This window comes from Onychostruthus taczanowskii, unplaced genomic scaffold (genome assembly GCF_017590055.1).
Source record: "Onychostruthus taczanowskii isolate IOZ18803 unplaced genomic scaffold, ASM1759005v1 scaffold12, whole genome shotgun sequence".
Taxonomy (NCBI): Eukaryota; Metazoa; Chordata; class Aves; order Passeriformes; family Passeridae; genus Onychostruthus; species Onychostruthus taczanowskii.
Window position 1 is genome coordinate 8,855,920 of NW_024498351.1, and position 19,924 is coordinate 8,875,843.

The 19,924-nt window shown below is 38.0% G+C and overlaps 1 protein-coding gene across 1 annotated transcript in view; it reads left to right on the plus strand.

The window, feature by feature from the left end:
* Nucleotides 1-19,924, plus strand: part of CPE (carboxypeptidase E) — a 55,895-nt gene that overhangs the window by 19,635 nt on the left and 16,336 nt on the right. Inside the window, exons 2-3 of the mRNA XM_041428016.1 lie at nt 17,470-17,666; nt 19,392-19,559. Coding sequence (XP_041283950.1) covers nt 17,470-17,666; nt 19,392-19,559 — 365 coding nt within the window. The remainder of the gene's footprint in view (nt 1-17,469; nt 17,667-19,391; nt 19,560-19,924) is intronic.

Genomic DNA, 19,924 nt, shown 5'->3' on the forward strand with positions numbered 1-19,924 from the left:
ATTTAAACTTAGTAGTGAGGAGATGGTATAAAAGAAGAAGGTGAGTGAAGACGTGAAGTAAAAAAACAGAAAACCCAGAAAATCCAGAAAACAATCTAGTAGGATTGAAGCTAGAAAGTTAAATTGAGAATAAAAGATGGACAAATCCCCAGAAGTGTTCATTCTCTGCTTGTTCTTAGTCCAGTGCTAGGTGGTGTTTTCTGTGGTATGAGAAGTCGATGAAGATGTCCCACCTCCTCTCCTTTTTGTCCTTGGTAACTCTTTGCAGTTTTAGGTGATGTGAAAACAGCAGAATGCTGTGGTTGATTGGTCTGGGCTCTTGATCTTGTAGGAGGAATGATGATGAAAAGCTCCTTGTTTCCTTATAGCAGGGCCATGGAAACATCAAGGTGGCCCAGTGCTGCCTGTCTCCGAATCTCTGCACAGCACCTGGGGGAGCTGGTCTGTGTTCCACCTCCAGGACCACGCAATATTGGAAATGCAGGCGAGCCCCATGGCAGGGAAGAACGATGCATCTGACTCCGTGTTCTGAGAAGGCTAATTTATTACTTTATTATACTATATTATATTAAAGAATACTATACTATACTAAAGAATACAGAAAAGATACTTACTGAATGCTAAAAAGATACTAAAGAAAACTCATGACTCTTTCCAGAGTCCTGACACAGCTTGTCCCTAATTGGCCAATGAGTCAAAACTACTCACACTGGAGTCTAATCAGGCAATCAGCTGTGGGTAAACAATCTCCAAACACATTCCACATGAGCACAGCACAGGAGAAGCAAATGAGATAAGAATTGTTTTCCTTTTCTCCGAGGCCTCTCTTGCTGCTTTTCAGCTTCCCAGGAGAAAACCCCTGGGCGAAGGAATTTTTTCAGAGACTGTGAATGCTGCAGATGCAGCACTGAGGCGCTGCTGGTCTGAGGGCCGTGGGCTGCGTGGCTCCACATCTGGCACCTCTGTTTCTCAGGCCTCAGGGAATAGCACTGTTTGGGATCAGACTGCCAGGTTTGCACCTTTTTCCTGTTGTCCTCGCTCTTTCTGAGTCCCTTGTAATAAAAATGTCTTCTCCCTCACCCTTTACTTTAGAGGACCTCCAATTTCTTCAAAGTATTTCTCTGCTGTTCTCAAAAATATTACCTTGAATCACGGAATAGCCTTCTGGGGAAGTGACTGAATTTCAAAGTGCTGTTTTCCAGACACTGCAATGCTGTGGGGCTGCTGCCTATGTTCACTTACAAGCCTTGCAGCAGAACTGAGCTTGTTCCTTTCAGAGGCTGACATGGTATGTGATTTCATATTTCATCTTATTGTCTGCTTAGAGTAGCTTACACTGGTCTTGTATTCTTCTCTATAATTGCCTTTATTGTTTGACTTCTTATGGCAGCTTAGCTCTTAACTCACCCTAAAATCCACAATAACTTTTGAAATGTTTTGATTTGGTGGAAAAACTCAAGAGCGATTATCTTCTGTATTGAATTTTAACCTCAGGAAATCCTGGCCTCCTGCACCCTAGAATGAAGGATGTGTAAGTGCTGCAGGAGCCCAGCATAATTTGTATTTCCACAGTGATTTTCAGAGGAAATCTTAGCATGTACTAAGTATTTTCTTCATTTTTAAAAATAAACTTCTCTTCTGAGTAAGTAGTTTTAATAAGCCTCTCTGTCTTCCGTTTCTAACATTCTGTAAATGGTACGGTAAATTAAAAATGCGCAAGCATTTCTGAATGAAGAAAAGTTCTTGGAAGTTGTAAAACAGACACTTTGTCTTAATGCTATACTTCATGTATAGGATATAGGTTTATGAAAATAATTACAATGCCATAGCCTTAAAAATTTTAAAGGAGAAAAAGTTTTCTATCCCCTCTTCAAGCCTTTATGATGAGAAATGAAGTTTTTGTGCAATGTGATGTAAAGTAGGATTTATAGCTCTGCTACGTAAACATTGATTGGATGCTTTTGGCTTGCTTCATTGCTTTTTGGATAAATTTTGCAATGTACAAATCTAGTGGAGAGACTTGAACTTAGAAAAAGGTGGCATTTAACTTGGTGTACTACCCAGGATTCTGCTTCCAGAATAATTCTTTGAAATTACCTACATCAAAGTTTCTGTAAGAAAAAAGTAACACTAGGAATTTGTGCCAGCAAAATGTGTCAGGTTCAGTATCTCCAGGCAGAGAATATTGATGCCAAAGTAAAATCTCAATTTCCTATATTTGGCAGAAAAAATACATCTAATGGAAACTGTGCTTGAGGGGGATCTGTCATGTCTTTTTAGACCTCTGAAATGCACAGTGTCACTGAGAGCAGTGTATCTTCAGAGTGCATTATTCATGGAATGCACATCTGTTTTACAGGGTGCTCATTAGAGCAGTTCTGGGCTGCTTCTGTGGTTTGCTGCCACCCATACTTGGCTGTGCCCATCTGTTTGCATCTGTTATTCCTTTAGAACTAATCACAGTCAAATTTAGGAGAGAGGGAGTAATCTCATACCACGGAACTGAATGAGTAAACCCACCAAACAATAACAATAAGTCCAGCACAGAATAATTTTAAAGAGCAAGACTCTCTTTCTGTATGAAATAGTATATACAGCTAGGACCACATGTAATGGAAAAAAAGAAACAATAAAACCCAGAAAATGTTACTTATCCAAACTTAACACTTGTTTCTTTCAGATGTCCTTATACATTTGAAGTGTGGTGGTTTTGCACTTTCAAACGTCTGGGTTTTAACCTTTTATTAAAATGTGGGTACTGAAGTTATAATAAATAGACGAATAAATAAATCATGTTATGAAATGGTATAGTGATCTTTATGCCAGCTCTTCAAACTTACTTTAGGCTACTTTTCTGCTCACCAGTAACTTGTTTAAATGCAGTATTGTAGTCTGATCACTTCAGACATTAATCCGTCTTCAGTTGGTAGGCAATTTGGCACAGGATTTGGAGCAATGTGGTTTGACATTGTTTTGTTAAATCTCAGAAGTGCTAAAATATTTCTGTATTCTGTAGAGCTTTGATTTTTTATGAGTTAATGTTTCCAGCCCTTCACAAAAGCCAGAAGTGCTTTTTGAGTTTGCATGCTTACAGAGGAACCATAACACTCTGATTCCTATATTGATAAAGGTGAGAATCTGAACTGTCACAATACATTTAAATATCAATGTTTACTCTCTTACTGATGAATTTAACAGCCAGATTCACTTTAAAAATAAAATTGTGTCATGGACATTTTCCTTTGACAGGTGCTTGGATGCTGGCTCTCCAGGATGCTTGCAGTCTCTTACATTGTTCACTTGGGGGGGAATAAAAAATTGTTTAGTTCTACTTCAGAGCAAAATCTTCTGGCAGAAGGAGGAGACAAAATTTCTGTGCAGACATTGTCAGCTTCTCTATCTTTCTCACTTAACTGGTTAAAAAATAGTCTTTCACTCTTAGAACATTCATGAGATTTCAATGAGCCTACACAGGAAGGGCACAATAAAAAGGCTTCTCTAGTTTTGTGTAATTTACCTGAAAAATGTTATGTCGACCAGTTGTGACATTGTTTTCATAAACCTTGTGTTCTTCTTTGTAGATGTATTTGTGTGATTGTAATCCAAATCCAGCAAACCTAAAATAAAACCATAAAGATAGGACATTTCCTTCCTTCATGTAAATAGAAACGTGTAGCTATAAAGCCAAATGATAAGCAAATAGCAGCTGAACATCACATGTGATCCCGCTTTCCCTTGTGTGCATTGATGTGATACCAAAACTGCATCTGTTAGGATATTTCTGTGGTGAAAATCCATGAAGAAAAAGCTCTGCTGTTCTGCTGCCTAGACTTTAAAAAATATCATAAGGCTCTTATTTTGTTTTTTTTTAGTGGAACCATATTAGCAATATACTCAAGTAAAATTTCAGTGTAATGAGAAGTGGGTACTGTGTATTTTTTTCTTGGCCATTATTGTCTTGCTTTTGTACTAACTGTTCAGTGAAGCGATTTCATTTTGCTCACTCTTGCTTTTCTTACACCATCCTGTCTGTTTCTTCATTTTGAGGTGTTCCTATTAAAAATATTGCACTCATATTCAGTTGTCTATTTGAGATGAATATTGCTTCTTCTTCCCATTTTGGGAGTTTCTCTGAGTCCAAAGGCTTGGAGTGTAATTTAGGATTGGTACTTGATTTTGTTGAAACATTAACAGACAAAGTATTAGTAGATGTTAAAACCTCAGTGTAAGGTAATACAAATAGTAGATGTTAAAACCTCAGTGTTAAAATATTAATTTGTACTTCTGATCTGTTAATGATCACTTCTGTTGTCCACTGAGCAAATTTTCAAACCACCTTTCTTGCACTCACTCTTGTGACAGGTAGCAAACAAATTCCCCACAGCAGTGTCAGAGGCCATGCTTGATATTTTTCCTCACATCTCTCCTTAATGCTTGCTTTTGTCACAGCAGTTCTTAAAGGTAAGCGAGGAAAAGGGGTTAATGAGGTCTGTGGTAAGATCATGGCCTGCCCTGTGCCGGCCATATGGTTCTATTCTCTTTTTTTTTCCTTTTTTTTTGCCTGCATAGCAGACGCTCCCAGAGCAGGTACATTCATTGCTCAGCGATGGCACAGTGCTGCCTGTCCTTTCCTGGGGGTGCTGCAGGCTTTGTGACAATGGCATTGATGCTTGTTTGGGAAGTCTTGCACTGCTGGAGTGGCAGCTTCGAGTAAACCATGGTTAAAATCCTAGAATGGCTTTCTGCACAGTGACTATTCCTTATAATCATGCTTGTGTGCATGTTGGCAAGGAGGGACTATCAGCTCTCACTGATGTGTTGGGTTTTTTGGTATGTGTTTTTGGGGGGTTTTTTGTTTGTTCCTTTTAATGTCTGTTGTTTAGTGATCAGTATAGTAAAGTGATTTTTTGTATTTCTTTATCAGACTCAAACCACTTTCCATTAACAAGCAATCTTAAATAGGAACTTTTCTTTTTCTGGGAAAAGACATCATGGTTGGACTATTTCTGCTTATTTGAAAAAGCTGTAAGCCAAAGCATGAGATGCCTGTAGCAGACGTGTATAATGCATGGGCCAGAAAGCCTGATAGTCTGGCTTCCTACGTTACAGTGTTATCTTTTAGCTTGGTAGTTTGTAAATCATAAAGTCATGAAAGAACAACATTTCCTAGTCAGGAAACTCACAGTTCCTGAAATTATCTCTTGGACTCCTTTTATTTTTTTTTTCTCTAGGGTTTGCCCTCATATCCTGCTTCCTTTGACATGTTGAGTTGATTATTTAGATCTAATGGGGCCTTCTGAGTAGCGTAAGATGTGATAACAGCATTGTTCCCAGTGTGAAATCTTTTACAAGCAGACCTTGGTTTTGAGTTTGTTGCTTTTGTGGGGTTGCAGTACTAGACTTCCATGTCCAGTGGGGGACAAAAAGCTTATTTTGCAATCCTGGAATGTATTTGGCCCCAGCATAACCTTATTGCTAAGTGCTGCTTTGGTTTCCCTCTGTAAAAAAAGGGTAATTCTCTGACAGGGGAGAGTCTGAAATAGTTGTCTTAGCATAGAAATAGTGCAACATAGATGTGATTTTACCTTCTGTCTTCCTTTTTAAGCAAAATCAGGCAGTTAGGCATTGACACCCCACTACACCTATGTGCCCTTCTGTGCACTTTTTCTAGTAGCTTTTCAAATAGTGCCAGGATTCTAAATCATATTCAACATGGTGTTGTCAAGCTTGGTATAATCTTTTGGTTCATACCTGGTTTGAAGAGAAGGTTTCAGTGAAAACAAGCTGCCTGGAGAATTCTAGCGTAAAAAATTAATTTTTCTAGGTACACAACTGGAAAGAAAACATCTTTGAAAATAAAAGAGTTATTGAATAGGGCCTATTTTTTTTTTACCCTCAGATAACTTATAGGTACATGAAAAGCTTTTGCTTAAAAAAATTGTTAAATGTGAATAGAAACAAAACATAGATTAAAAAAATGCATCTGGAGAGGAACTTTCAGAAACAACTTGATTGAAAGTTTACAGGAGTCAGTGGAAAATCTTTTCTCAAAGTTGCTTTTGCTTGAGTCTAATACCTTGTTCTGTCAAACTCCGGAGTATGTGCTTGACTTGACATTACAGGTGAACTCCTCCAGTGCTAATATGCTGAAAGTATGTATATGTTTAATGGTTCAAGTCCTACATAAAGGAAAACAGAACAAAACTGAGCTCTCAGTGCAATTTCAGTGGTAGTTTTGGCTGCAGGTAAAAGGGAAAATGTCCTTGTATACGTATAGAAGAAGAATGGTTCTATGGTTAGAATCAGGTCAGATATCACTGGGTTGTTTGGGGAGAAAAGTATAGTTCCTTCATGTAGGGTTAGTAGTTGTCTTAGTGAGTTATGTGTTGGCTGCTTTTTCCCAAATTTATTGCCTTTTATTAGGTTCAGTTTTTAGTGTTCAGTGTGGTAATCTTCAGTCCCTTTGCCTTCCTGTTTCTGTGTTCCTAAAACCTGAACACATATTTTTAGATTACTTACATTTTTTAACTATTTCTTTTTTCTTTATGGTTTAGCTGGAAAAAATATCCTGAAGCATGCTTTTGGCAGTCATCACACTGTGATCATAAAAGTTAAGACCAGGTTGAAAGAAAAAGTGACATACATATAAGAAAAAGTAGAAAATGTGTCAAACACTGGAAAGCTAATATTTTATGAAACAATCCAAGCAGTTTTGTCTTTTAGCACAAAAATGTAATAATTTCATTAAAATATTTTCTTTCAGATTGTTTAATTAAATAAGAATGAACTACTGTATCATATGATGTAACAGGGTTAATAAAACCAGGGAATACTAGGTCACTTCCCAAAAGGTTTTTTCTCTGTCTGTCTTGTAATCATGTGGTTTTGATTTTGTTTGTGAACTGTGCCAAATATGTCTTTTCATATGATTTTGAGTACCTGCAAATGCAATTTATTTAGTTAAAATTAGAAGTGTGCTTTAGATCAAAGATGATGTTAGTGAAAATAAACACAAAAATAATTTTCATGACCGGGGGATGACCTCCTTGTTGGTTGAGTCTCCCAGTGAGGGATGTTCCTGCCTTTTTATGAGATATGTGTATCCACATACAAACACAAAGGTAGAGAAGTGCTTGTATAGTTAGAAAAGATTTTGCAGCCTCACTACTCAGTACTGTTCCTCAGTTTGTTATATTACTGTTCTTGAATTAAGAGCTTGATAGATGTGTTTTGGATCAGACATCACATCATCTTCCTATTTGATTGGCGTTATTATTTCCCAGGTTCCCTTTTTGCTTCATTTAGAGAAGTCTTCCTTCTCAAAGTGCCCCAAATGTCTCAAGTGAGAATATTGCTGTAGGGCTTCTCAGGAGATGCTTTTTGGCTGTATTATGCTCTCTGCTGTGGGCTGGCTAGTTAGATACTTCACGGCTAACTTGATGCCGTGAATAATGGCAGTATGTATGAGAAAAGTAATTTCACAAATCTCAGAATGTTTTGAATAAAGGTACAAAATGTATGAATCCAGCTTTTAAACATGCCAGATTTAATGATACCTCTTTGCTATACTTTGCCAGCTTTCTACACCTGCATAAAATTGAAATAAAACGCAATAAATCTGAAAGGTAGGTAATTATTTTCCTCCTGGTTTCAGTGCTTTAATATTGGTCTAAATTTCAGAAGTGTGGCAAAATGTCAGCTTCCAGTATTTTATTACACTTACTAAAAATATAAGTGACTACACAAGAATTGTGGTGGAAATGCTCAGACTGATGTCAGATACCACTGATAGAAGTATCAAAAGCCCTTGGACTTTTATTAGTGAACAAAATTGTCCTTGGATAAAATGTACTTTTTCACTAACATGATGTTTCCTCTGCATTGTCAAAAAGGAGCTTGTCTGATCTACTGCTAGGAACATAAAAGAGAAAGGATGTTTCAAGTGAGATGAAAGGGACCACAAAAGATGGATTTTCTGTAGCTGCTTTGTATTGCTCAGTGGAAACAGTAATTAGACAGTGCTAGGGATTACTCCTTGGTTACTGACCTGGTGGTCATTGCCCTTTAATGTCCTTGGCATATTGGAGGCATAGTGGGCATAATGGCAGAACATGGCTATTATTTGCCCTTTTGAGAGGAACGTGACTTGTTACTTTGAAGTAGCCTTTCTGTGTGCAATTAGAATAAACCCTGGCTAGGTTCATTTTACACCAAATCTCACGGAGCTCTATTGCCAGACATAGGGTTCATTATGAAATAGGTGAGTGCTCAGCTGCTGGTTGACTTTCTGCACTTACACAGTGCTCTTCAAGGTCAGGATTGCAATTTCTGTTGTTCTTGACTGAGACCATGTGCACAATGCATATTGTAAATGTAAATGCAGAAATATCTTACTGCTCTTTGGAGGGAAAACCCAGTGGAAGCTCTGATGAAAACTGAGAAAATAAAAAGCATTGCGTTTGTTCCCTATATGAGGAAAAATACGGTTTTAGGATACCACAGTGTGTGCTCTGAGCAGACCTAAAAGCCATTACAGATTTTTTTGTTAACCATTTCTATCTTATGAAGACTGTTCTGTGTCTCAGCTATACAGCTGTACCATGATTTGCAGTGTCAGGGTCAATGTCCATACGCGATTTTTTTTGTCTGGAGCTCCCTTTTTAAAAGGAAAAACATCTCCTGAAAGCCTTCTGGATCTACTCACACCTGCTGTGGAGACAAAGGATTTGTCTGGTTCAGTTATCTCCATCATTACTATTGAGTCATAAATCTGTTGCATGATTCACTTCTTCCTCTTACGCAGCAAGGCTGATTTTATTAGCCTCTGCACCAGTTTATCTTCCTCTCCTTAAACTATCATACTGTCTTGTTAGGAGTAATAATTACTTCTTTGCTTTTTATTGTGTAAGATGACATGAGGGGCATTTTTTAAAGAGTATCTATATTTCAAACATATCTGAGTGTGAACACACAGACCTTCTCCTAGCATACAGGTCTGCATTTCTACTGACTGGCTGTAAATAAATTAATAAGGTACAATACCAATTTTTCTTTAAAATTTTTATATAACACTGAAAACTTCTGGAGCCAGTATTGCAATGTTTGTATATGCAGTGTTGCTGTACCAGTGTTGATCACTCTCTACCCATTTCACATTTATTTTCTTCTGCTTTATACTGACACAACCACTGCTGTCTGAAGCACAAATACAATTGAGATTTACTGCTGGTTATCACATAGGCTTGATACCTTAAATTCAGAAACTTGAGGGAGCATTAGTTGCTAAAATCAGGCACTTTTCCATCAGGGTTTCACAGAGTTTGCCAGCTTTTTAAGGCTACAATGCAGATATGCAGATGTATTTTTTCTGGAAAACACCCCGCCCCCCGCTCTACCACCCCACCCCCAGCATTTGAAATAACAGAACTCTTTTAAGAATTATTTATATCAAAAGCATGATAATAAAATAATTTTTAAGACTAAAAGAAGCTACCTGGGTATCTACTGGTTTCTGACAATATTGACATAAATCAGGTTGGTTGTGTTCTGGTGTTAATGGTGTGTCCTTGTTAGTCATCACAAGTCAATTTTTCTTTTTTTTTTTTTTTCTCACAAAGGATCAAATTAACAGCATAACTAACTTCTGCACTTTGCCGTTCTCCTTCTGTCATTTTTATAAAAAGTCACTTTATAACACTTTCTGTAACTTCCATGGCCAATAATCAAAGAAGGGAAGATCAGTAACTATTCAGGCTCATCTAAGCAAGGGAAGCTGAATAAATATGCCAGTGCAAAATGAGCTATTATTCTGTAACATGCTGTCTACACAAGGGACTTCTTGCAGGGGTACATTTTTGAGGAAATTTTATCCCTTTCCCTCTGTTAACAATGACCCATGCACTTCAGCATCATCTGCCTGAATCACAGATCTGCAGCCCACAGGTTTTTTTCACACAGTGTCAGATTGTGACAAAATAGCAGTGAAATAAAAGAATGTTCCAGTTACCAATCAAGAAGGAACATCCAGTACTAGGAGCCTTGGTGGAGTAACAAGTGCCACTGTGATGTCTCAGGAGGGCTCCTGGAAATCCAGGAAGCAAGTCTGGAGGCTTACCACTTTTTATTTCTTATTCCTCTTAAGCAGAGAAAATATATTTCCCAAGAACACAGAACATCCTTGTGACAGCAATTGTGGCACTTTTCAGTCAGAAATAGCTCTCCTCTATGGAGAGAGCAATGCCAGGAGTTTTGCTGGGAGAAGATGAACTCTCTGCTTCCCTCTCACGTGCTGGTGCAGCCCAGGGCCCAAGGCAGCGCAGCCCTGAACACTGCCCGAGCTTGCTTTCCTCCTGGAAAATGGCCTTGCAGTGAGTTCTGGGGAATGATGCTACATAGGAGGAGCCCTGGCCTGACTTTAGTCCCTCAGCTCTTTTCAGATTTGCTGTATGCTCTGGGCACTGCTGGGAAAAGGACAATGTTCATCATTTCCAGCTTGGAAGTTGCTGCCGCACAAGCTCTTGGCTGCAATTCTGTGGCTTTGGTCGCCTGTATGGCAGGGGGAATCACAGGATGGTTTGGGTTGCAAGGAGCCTTAAAGATCATCTAGTTCCAGCTCCCCTGATGTGGGCATGGATCCTTACACTGGACAGGCTGGTCAAAGCTCCATCCAACCTGGCCTTGAGCACTTCCAGGGATTGGGCATCCACAGCTTCTCTGGGCAACCTGTGCCAGTGCCTCACCACCCTCACAGTGAAGATTTTTTTCTAATCTAAACCTACCTAGCAATGTTTAATTTGGCCTGTATAATTTACTGAAAAAGAATTATTTACATGTTTTCATTGACTCTTTCCTTGTTTGTTTCCAGTAATAAGGGAGACCTTACTTTCATTTTTTCAATTCTTTGTCCAGCATTCTTGCCCGGTTCTTTGAATTTAGAGCCTGGAATCTAGATGTAAGTGTTGTGGATTTTTTCTGATTTTTATTTCTTCTCTTCATGAAATGAGAATGAGGAAAAGCAGAGCCCAAATGTGTCTCCTGCTGGCAGCAGGCGTTTGAACTAGTTTAGCTTTGAAATTCCCCACATAGTTGTTACATGCAAAAGGAATGAGATAATTGAGCTCCATCCTTTTGAAGTGCTGTGATAACTGGCAAGTACCTTTGTAGCTGAAGTGAAAAAGCTGATTCTAGAGTTTGCTGAAGAGAGAAAGCTTGTTAAAGTGAACTTGATGAGGAACCATCATGAATACATGTCTAAATTATGTGTCAACTTGCTCATAACTGGGTTTATTTAGATGATAAATTGATAGACTGAAAATAAAAAAATCTTTGCTCTTTCTGCCAACCAAAACTTGAGGGATACAGTGAGTGCTTTTGAAATGAAAATTCACTTGTCATAAATGGAAAATCCTCCTTTCCTACTGAGCACAGTGGAAGAGATGAATCTATTACATCCCAGAGCCAGCATCACTGCAGACAGTTACTCATTACATCTTTCTAGTGCCAGTGTCCTTTACAAAGAATGCCAGGATATGTTTTAGTCTGTGTTTTTTCCTAGCAGTGAGAGCAGAAACTGGTAGGCAAAAAACCCCGTTTTGTGTTCTGCCACAGACTGGTAAGGGTGGTTCACAGATTGGTAAGGGTGAAACCCAATTTCATGTTTGGTTTCTTAGGAACATCATCTTCAGTGCTGAGCTAACAATGCTTGCTGCTGTAACACTAAGGAATTCTGTAAATACAAAGTCCTGTTTAGTTTTCTTAGGGCAGAAGAAATGCAATCTGTTAGAAAACTAATTTGGTTAATCCAGATGTATATGTAGAAGGTTATTTGTTGCTTCTAAAGTTCTGATGATTTTTAAAATCTGCTTTGAACTTGAGAGGCCTTTTTAACACATTTACACAAAATGAGGGGGTTTTGCATACCACATTTCAGTGTTTCTTACTAAGTTAAAAGTGTGTGATTAAGTAAATAAACTTGTTGTCCTTTACAAGTGATTTGTTGTGATTTAAAGAATCATCACCACCTGTATCGGATAAAGCCATCAGTTTGTGTGAAGCAACACCAATCTAGTAGGGAAAGATGGTTGTATTCTGTGGTAAAGCAGGTGGGCTTTTCCCACAAGGCTGGATGCAGTGCTGCATTGTGCAACACTTCAGTGTAAGTGCAGCATATTGTGGAAAGATCACAGGGATGTGCCAGCACAGAGCTGTAGGTGGGGGCTGCAGGAGCTGAGCAGATGCTTTGCCCACTTTTTGTGGGAGGCTGTGCCAAGTCCTGTAGCTGCTGGGGTGAGAGTGGGATGTTGGAAACCTGGAGAAAGCACTGAGTCATCCAGAACTTTTGTGGTGGAAATAGCTGTCTTGGGCATGAGGTAATCTGTCTGGAGAATTTAATTCCCAATGCAAGGACATGCAAGATCCTAGTGTGAAGCCCAACTCGCAGACTTTGTACTCAGGAGAATGGAGATCGCATCTTAATTTTTATGTCAAGGCCAGCAGAAACAGCTGCTGCTTGTGAGCTTTCACTCCGAGTTTAATCTGTTGTACAGAATTTATTGTTAATTTTGGTTTTAAGTAGCAGTGTTCAAGTAGTTATGAAAATTTCCAGAAAGAGCTTGGAACTGATTTTAAATCATAGCTGTTAAAGGTGCATGTGGTTTTTTTAAAACAGAGGTTGCCAAAGATCCTTGATTTTCTTTTCATCTTGTTTTCTTCCAGTGTATTTTCCAGCAGCTAGTGGTGAGAAAGGGAAATACTATTTTTTTTCAAAAATCTTTGGTGTTGACTGTTGACCTGTTTCTGCTTTCATGTAAGCCACCTGTGAAACTTCCAGTAGTTTCTTGTTCAGCAAGTTCAGACCAATGCTACCATCTCAGCAAATGTTGTCCTACATTTACATAAGGCCTATCCAGTGATTTAGAAACTAATACTGCATTATGGCTCTGTCTTTCAATGCCATTTTCTCCACAAATTGTGGAGATCAACGTTTCCATTGAAATATTGTTATGAGGCAGGTTCAAGACATTCAGTTTACCGGGTATTAGAAACCTAAATTTTCCAGTTTTTTCACTTTTCTGTCTTTCACCTTCATTTATTCTTTTACTCTTCTTTTTTTTTTTTTTTTTATTTGAAGGAGAAACCCATTTTATAATCTTTGGTTTTCCATGTAGGTTATCTCCAGATAATTTTTTTTCTCTTTGAAATGCTAATATAAATTTGGAGCGTAAAAGAAGTCTTCAATAACATTTAATGAATGAATTTCTTGCCAGCAAGTTTCTGAGATTTTTTTCTGCCATTCATCAACAAGAGAATTTTGCTGGTTGCCATATTAAAAATGACAAGCAACTATAAGTAATCGGAAAAACTAAATTTGTTATTTCAGGGATGTTGTTGGCTTTTCCATAAGAAATAAAGGACAGCAGGAGGACTTAAATTTTTGAAGATATTTGAGGCTGGTTTGCAGAAGATTGCTTAAGCATTTAAACTTCCTGTGACTTAATTGTTTTTCTCCCCTATGGCTTTCAGTTCCACAAGTGAAATACTGTACATTTTAAGGCTAACTGCTTGACATTAGACCATGGCTGGTGGCATGATGTTGCCTTGACTCGTAGGGTATGTCATTAATAGGTGGTAAATTTTTTGTCCCTATGTTTTAGAAAATTACTGCCTTTACTGTACAAATACAGCCTGACCTGCAAATTTCAGTGGTTAGTCACTGTTAATTGGATGACCTGTCTGACATTAATGATGTACAAGCTATTCCTAGGAAACTGAAAGACCTTTGCTGACAGTGGCTGCAGAAGCGAATGGTGATATTCCCAATGTTTGCCAGGCACCAGAAAAGCATGACTTTTAAAATCCTTTTTCCTCAATCATTCAGCAGGCTGTAATGAGTGTACCACACGTAGTCTAAGAGGGATGTAAAAGCCTTCTAAGAGCCATAATGATGTGATGACTTAGGTTTCACCAGAATTACTAAGATGTTTAGAAACCTGATTGCTGCATTTCATTTCTTTTGTTAGAATTCACTCATTCATTCCGTATCACAAATCTCTGTGTCTGAAATTAGCTCTGAGATGAAATTAGGTGTAAGCATAAATGCCATACATTGTTTGCAAGACATACTTTTCTACTGGGAATGACAGGCTATCATTTGTCAAGATACATCATCAGAAAATTAATAAAATTCATGAAAGAAGAATTTTAAATATTCAGACAATGTAAATGTTCCTTTGTGTTTATTTTATCTTAAATCCTGGGAATCCATGAAAACAATCTTACTTTTTTCTGTGGGGGTCAAAGAAATGAGAAAAGGCAGTTATTATTTCTGCAAGCTTCTTCTTTGAAGCCACATCCAGTTCTGCAGTGGCAGAGAAGTTTTTCTACTGGTTTGAAGACACTGTTTAAAAGTTCATCATCAAACTGGTACTTACAGAGTCTTTTAATTAAAAAAAAAAATTAAAAATTCTTTGAGGCAATTGCAGTTATGGAACCTTACAAAGGGTGATTAAGGTCTGCATTAAATGGCTCATGAAGGATTAATGGGAAGAGCAGCTCTTCTCTAGCTAAGTAGCGTGCTGGCAACAGGTGACCCAGAGGCTGCTTTCCAGAGAAGGCTGAACTTTGTGGAAATGGTGTGGCAGGACATATTCTATGACAGGACCAGGGAAACCATAAAGTGCTGAAGTTGAGTGACCTGATTGCTGGCACCCTTGGCTTTTGAGGTGTTTGTGAGCCCATGCAGTGGAGGAGCAGCAGCAGCAGCAGCAGCTGGTTCCTTCTGCTGCAGCAGTGGGTGTGGAATGCTGGCTGCATTGCGCTGATGAAACGAACGAGTTTTCTTAAGACTTTTGGGTATAGTACGACATTCAGTACTTATAATGAGAAGAAATCCAGTATTTATTTGCTTGCTGTGCCTAGAATTAAGAAAGTGGTAGGGCTGGGAGCTGACAGAGGTGTGGACAGGTGTGCACCAGGCATCCTTGTTCTCTGCAGCCAGAGGATGGATAGGAGGAGATGGATTTCTTTGCTTCAGAGACAGGGGTAAGAAAATGCCCGAGGGAGATAAAATATAAATACAGAATTTACATTTTGAAGCAGGGCTGTTATTCAGCTTTCTGTTATCTTCTCCTTTTCATTCTTTTTACATTTGCTTTTCGATACTTTAACTAGTCTTTAACTCTTGATTTGATAGCAAAACTTAGGAGTTGTGCTGACACCTCAGTGCTAAGAGGATTCTCTGAGTACTGGTTTCACATTTTGTGTTATGAGTTGCGTAATTTTTCTTTATCATTCTAGAAACTGTCATTTCTTCCTTTCACTGAAAATCACTCCCTTGTTGGTGGTGTTAGGAAGTTCTGTTGTCCTGACCAAGACCTCTGTGACATGATGATTGGTATATTTGACCTAAGGAAAATGGGGCTGACCTCTTCAACCACTTTTGATAGGAAACACTTTCTATATTTCCAGTGACTTGGTACCTGTTCCTGGCTTATTTGGGCTGGATCATTACTACTACACATACAAAGCTGTGCTCTTGGCTCACTGTGCGCCCTGTGTGACTGTTTCCATGAACCCTTACAAACACTGTTAACAATTGCTTTGGGGGAAGGCCAAGTAATACCCTATGGGAAACATATATTTCTCTTCACTCTTTTGAACCAGGCCTGTAAAATCCAAGTGGGTGAGAAAGGTGGGAGATTTATGTACAGGTCTGGGAATCGAAGAAAACGTTTCTCCTTCAGGCTTCCTTAGGGAATTGATATTGAATTGATATCCATGTCCTAGGGAAAAGCGCAGATGCAAAATGCAGCTGTGCTCATATTTAGGGCAGTAACAATTTTGCCTGTTAGTTTGTGAAGCATTTTCCCCATAAGTAACATGCCAGTGTATGTTTGTGTGAGTATTCTGAGTATATGTGATGTGCAGTGCTGCATATTTCATTATACAGTATCCCTCTGTTTTCATGGGAGCAGGTTGATTGCGTGGTCTGATTACTCTTGTTGATTAAACCTCTTGCATTCCCTGGTATTAGCAGATAGAAAGAGACAGTAAATAGGATCTCAATGCCAAAAGAGGAGATGGAGGGCTTTAGTCAGTAGTGGCATTCTGTCTGTCAGATAAAGTGAAACTGTTTCACTAAAATTGGGGAACTTTTAAACCTATCAAAACATTTCAGAGATGAATCCATATTTATAAAACAAACTTAGCTGGAAGGAAAGGAAGCCATGGTATTAATAGCACTGTGTGTGCTAGCATCTTATCACTGGATTAAGGTTAACAAGCACAGACTGAAGGGTTGTAAGTAGATACGGCTGCATGCTTGATTAGCAATTACTTAGGTCTTGTTTGTGTAACATTTTTCCTTGCTTGTATTTACCCCTTTAATAGTGCTAAAGGCTATCACAAAATGTGCTTGAAGACTATCCAGAGCCTACAATTAACTGAATGTTTGATTAAAGCAGTTAGAACGGAACTACATTTCAAAATGAAAAGCATAAGGGAAAAGGAGCTTCAGCCTAGAAAATAGCATATTTCTCATTTTAGTTCCAGGGCATCCCTCTTGATCTCATTTGGTTATTTATATTCCAGATAAAACCTTTCTGGAATGAGAGCCCAAAATGCAGTCTGTTAAAAGCCAAATCCTTCACTGCTCCATAAGACATATGTTGTATGGTTTTCATGTCCATGGTCATGAGAACGAGACTATTTAACAGTTGGGAATATTGGATGGCTTTTTTATACAGAGAATATCTATTTGTTACACACTCTATATGTTCTACAACATATCTATATGTTACACATTTAATATGTGTATTGTATGGTTATGTAATATGTATAAAATTTGCATTAAATATAGATTATATCTATGGAATATTTAAGCATATAGTTAATTCTGTTTATTAGAATGTTAAATGGAAATTGTTGATTTTATGAGTTAGGTTGTTGCATTTGGCCCATAAAGCCTGACCTTAATATCCAAAACACCTGCTGAGTAAGATTTTTCCATCATTGTGATCAACAGCAGGTCATGGCCTTGCTTTCATGAAAGAATTGCAGTTTAATACATGTATAATAGAATAAGTTTTACCTAATCTTGGAGAGAACAGTTAAGATAAGAAGCTCTGTTAGTGTCAGTTTATATATTTTGAAACTAAGTGAACAACACAGACTTTTGTAGTATTGATGCATCAGCTGCATTAGATCTCAACAGTAGTAATGTTAATGTCAGTGCTTAGCATTTATTTTGGCACACTCTGTTGTCCTCTGTTCCTCTCTTCTCTGCCTTTGGCAAACAGCTCAATATCAATTAGCATTTGTTAAGCCAGAGTTTAGAAGGAGTTTTGAAGCTTCCTGGGGATACCATGCCCAGTTGTAGTCATAATCACACCCACATCTCAGGTGTGCTGCGTGATCTGGTCCATGGGTGATTTTTATATGCTGTTCTCAGACATGTTCTTCTTTTTCTTGCAGGAGAGCCAGAATTTAAATATGTTGGGAATATGCATGGGAATGAAGCTGTTGGAAGGGAGTTACTCATCTTCTTGGCACAGTACTTGTGTAATGAATACCAGAAAGGAAATGATACTATTATCAACTTGATCCATAGCACACGTATCCATATCATGCCATCTTTGAACCCAGATGGCTTTGAGAAGGCAGCATCCCAGGTTTGTAAGGCTCTGTGTATGAGAATATCTATCAGTGTCTGTCAGTTTTATCATAATGGCTCTTGGACCAACAGTTTTACACATACATGGACTCCTGGTGGCACTTGTTGAATGGAACAGCAAAACCAAAGTATTTTCTAATAGTACTGTACGCTTGTTAGGTTTAACAAGGAGGATTTTATGCTTGACTGTTCAACAAGTAGCCTTCTCTCCTGTGATTTTAAAATATAATTATGCTTATGCTTCATGCATGTTCTTTCATTAAGTTCACAGATTGAACTGCTTCTTAAAGACATAACTTCCTAAACTAGTAATAAATGATGTTCCAAAAGTTCTAGAAAAGTGAAAGTTTTTCTTTAAGGATATTCCCATGCAAATACACTTAAAAAAATGATTCATGTTCATCAGAGCTTGGTCCCAAAACAAGAAGCATTATGAGCCATCTTATTAATAACTTTGATTCTTAATTTCATGCATGAAGTACTTTAATTAAGGTATTAGTCAAGAAAATTTAGTATGCATTTTAGGGCAATGACTCAGTCAAGAAACATATAATATATTAATGCGTAATTAGCAAATGGAAGTCAAATAGTAACCCTGTTATACAGATTCTGGTATGTATTTGTTATAAACAAAAAAATAATTTCCTTGCTTACAACGTATATTTATTTTTTAAGTTAATATTGAAATGTTGAAAGTTTTCAAGTTCTCTGTTTATGATTAAATAAGTTAAACCTTATTAAGATCTTTATTAAACTGATTCTCATGAAGTCTTTAAAAATGGGCACAGGCGCTTTATATTCGGTCTTACATCTCCCTCTCGTGGCAGTGAAGCAGAAGCTGTCCTCAGATTGGTGTGGCATTTTACTACTTCGAAATCTCTCTCTCTGGAGAGGTTCATAATATTATCTGAAACTTTAGCTGCCTAGCCAAAGTATACCTGCTTTTATATTGTTGCCTTAAAATTTAAATATTTATAATAAGATTCGATTTAGTACTGCTGTTCTAATTTAGAATATCTTGATCCTGTACACAGAGTGTGACAGTAGATTCAGTATACCCCAAGATTAAAACCAGTAACCAAACTTAACCTACATTAAAGAGTACTGAAAGCTTACAGAGAGAAGCTAGGGAAAACTATGTGTTCTGAAGGCATTTCCTTAATGAAATCCAAACTTATTTTAGAGAATCGGTTTAAAGAAATAATTTTGCAAAAGCTACTATTTCAGTGAGCAGGGCTGCCAGTAAAGATTGAGGTCCTTCTTTACCCTGGAAGTCATTTGGAGGAACTTGAAACAAGTACAAACATTCTTTTTGGCTTCCAGATAAGCCTGTAGTGCTGTGACTCTACAATGAGATCTGTAATTCATAGTCAAGGCATGAGGCAGTGGGGAAAAGCCAAGTCTTGGGGGGAGACACCACTGGCACTGAAAAACCTGATACCAGTGATAATTTTACTCATTCTTAGTCCAAGTGTGCCATTTGAGAATAAGCCTGTCCTGCAAGACCCTCAGTGAAATAGGGGTTGGGTTTGTCCCCACAGAGCTCTAGGAAGAAATCAGGGTGATTGACTCAGCTCTTGTTGCCTCGGGAGTTTTTTGTCCCACATTTTTGTCCCTTCTTATTCTCAAGCACATGGGAGTTAAACATACCTATATAAAGCTTGATATTCAATCTCCTGGATCTACTCATCTCCCTTCTCTTTGTGTTCCTTTCCTCATTTAGCCTGGTGAGCTTAAAGACTGGTTTGTTGGTCGAAGCAATGCCCAAGGGATAGACCTAAACCGAAATTTTCCCGATCTTGATAGAATCGTTTACGTTAATGAGAAGGAAGGTGGTCCAAACAACCATCTTCTGAAGAACATGAAAAAAGCTGTGGACCAGAATCCCAAGGTAAGTAGAGACTGAATGTTGGATCACTGACATGCCCATCTCTTCCCTTTTATGTAAGCAAACAGTAGTGACCCCGAAAAGCTCTTTGTGTGGTCTTTGTTATTCATCTTGTTCTGAATATTTTGTTCATTTTGTTAAATGTATCCATCTGATGCTTCTTGATTTGTTTCCTCAAAATTGATTGCTGTAGTAAACTCTTTTGATCCATCTTAATCCTTAGACAATTTCTCAGTCAAAAGATATCTTATAATTTTTTGCATTGCCTTCTCTCTTGATTTTAAGCTGGTTTTGCAAATATTCTGCATTTTTACCATTGCCAGAAAGTCACTTGTGTATTGTGCTTAATTATCTTGCTAGCCAGATAG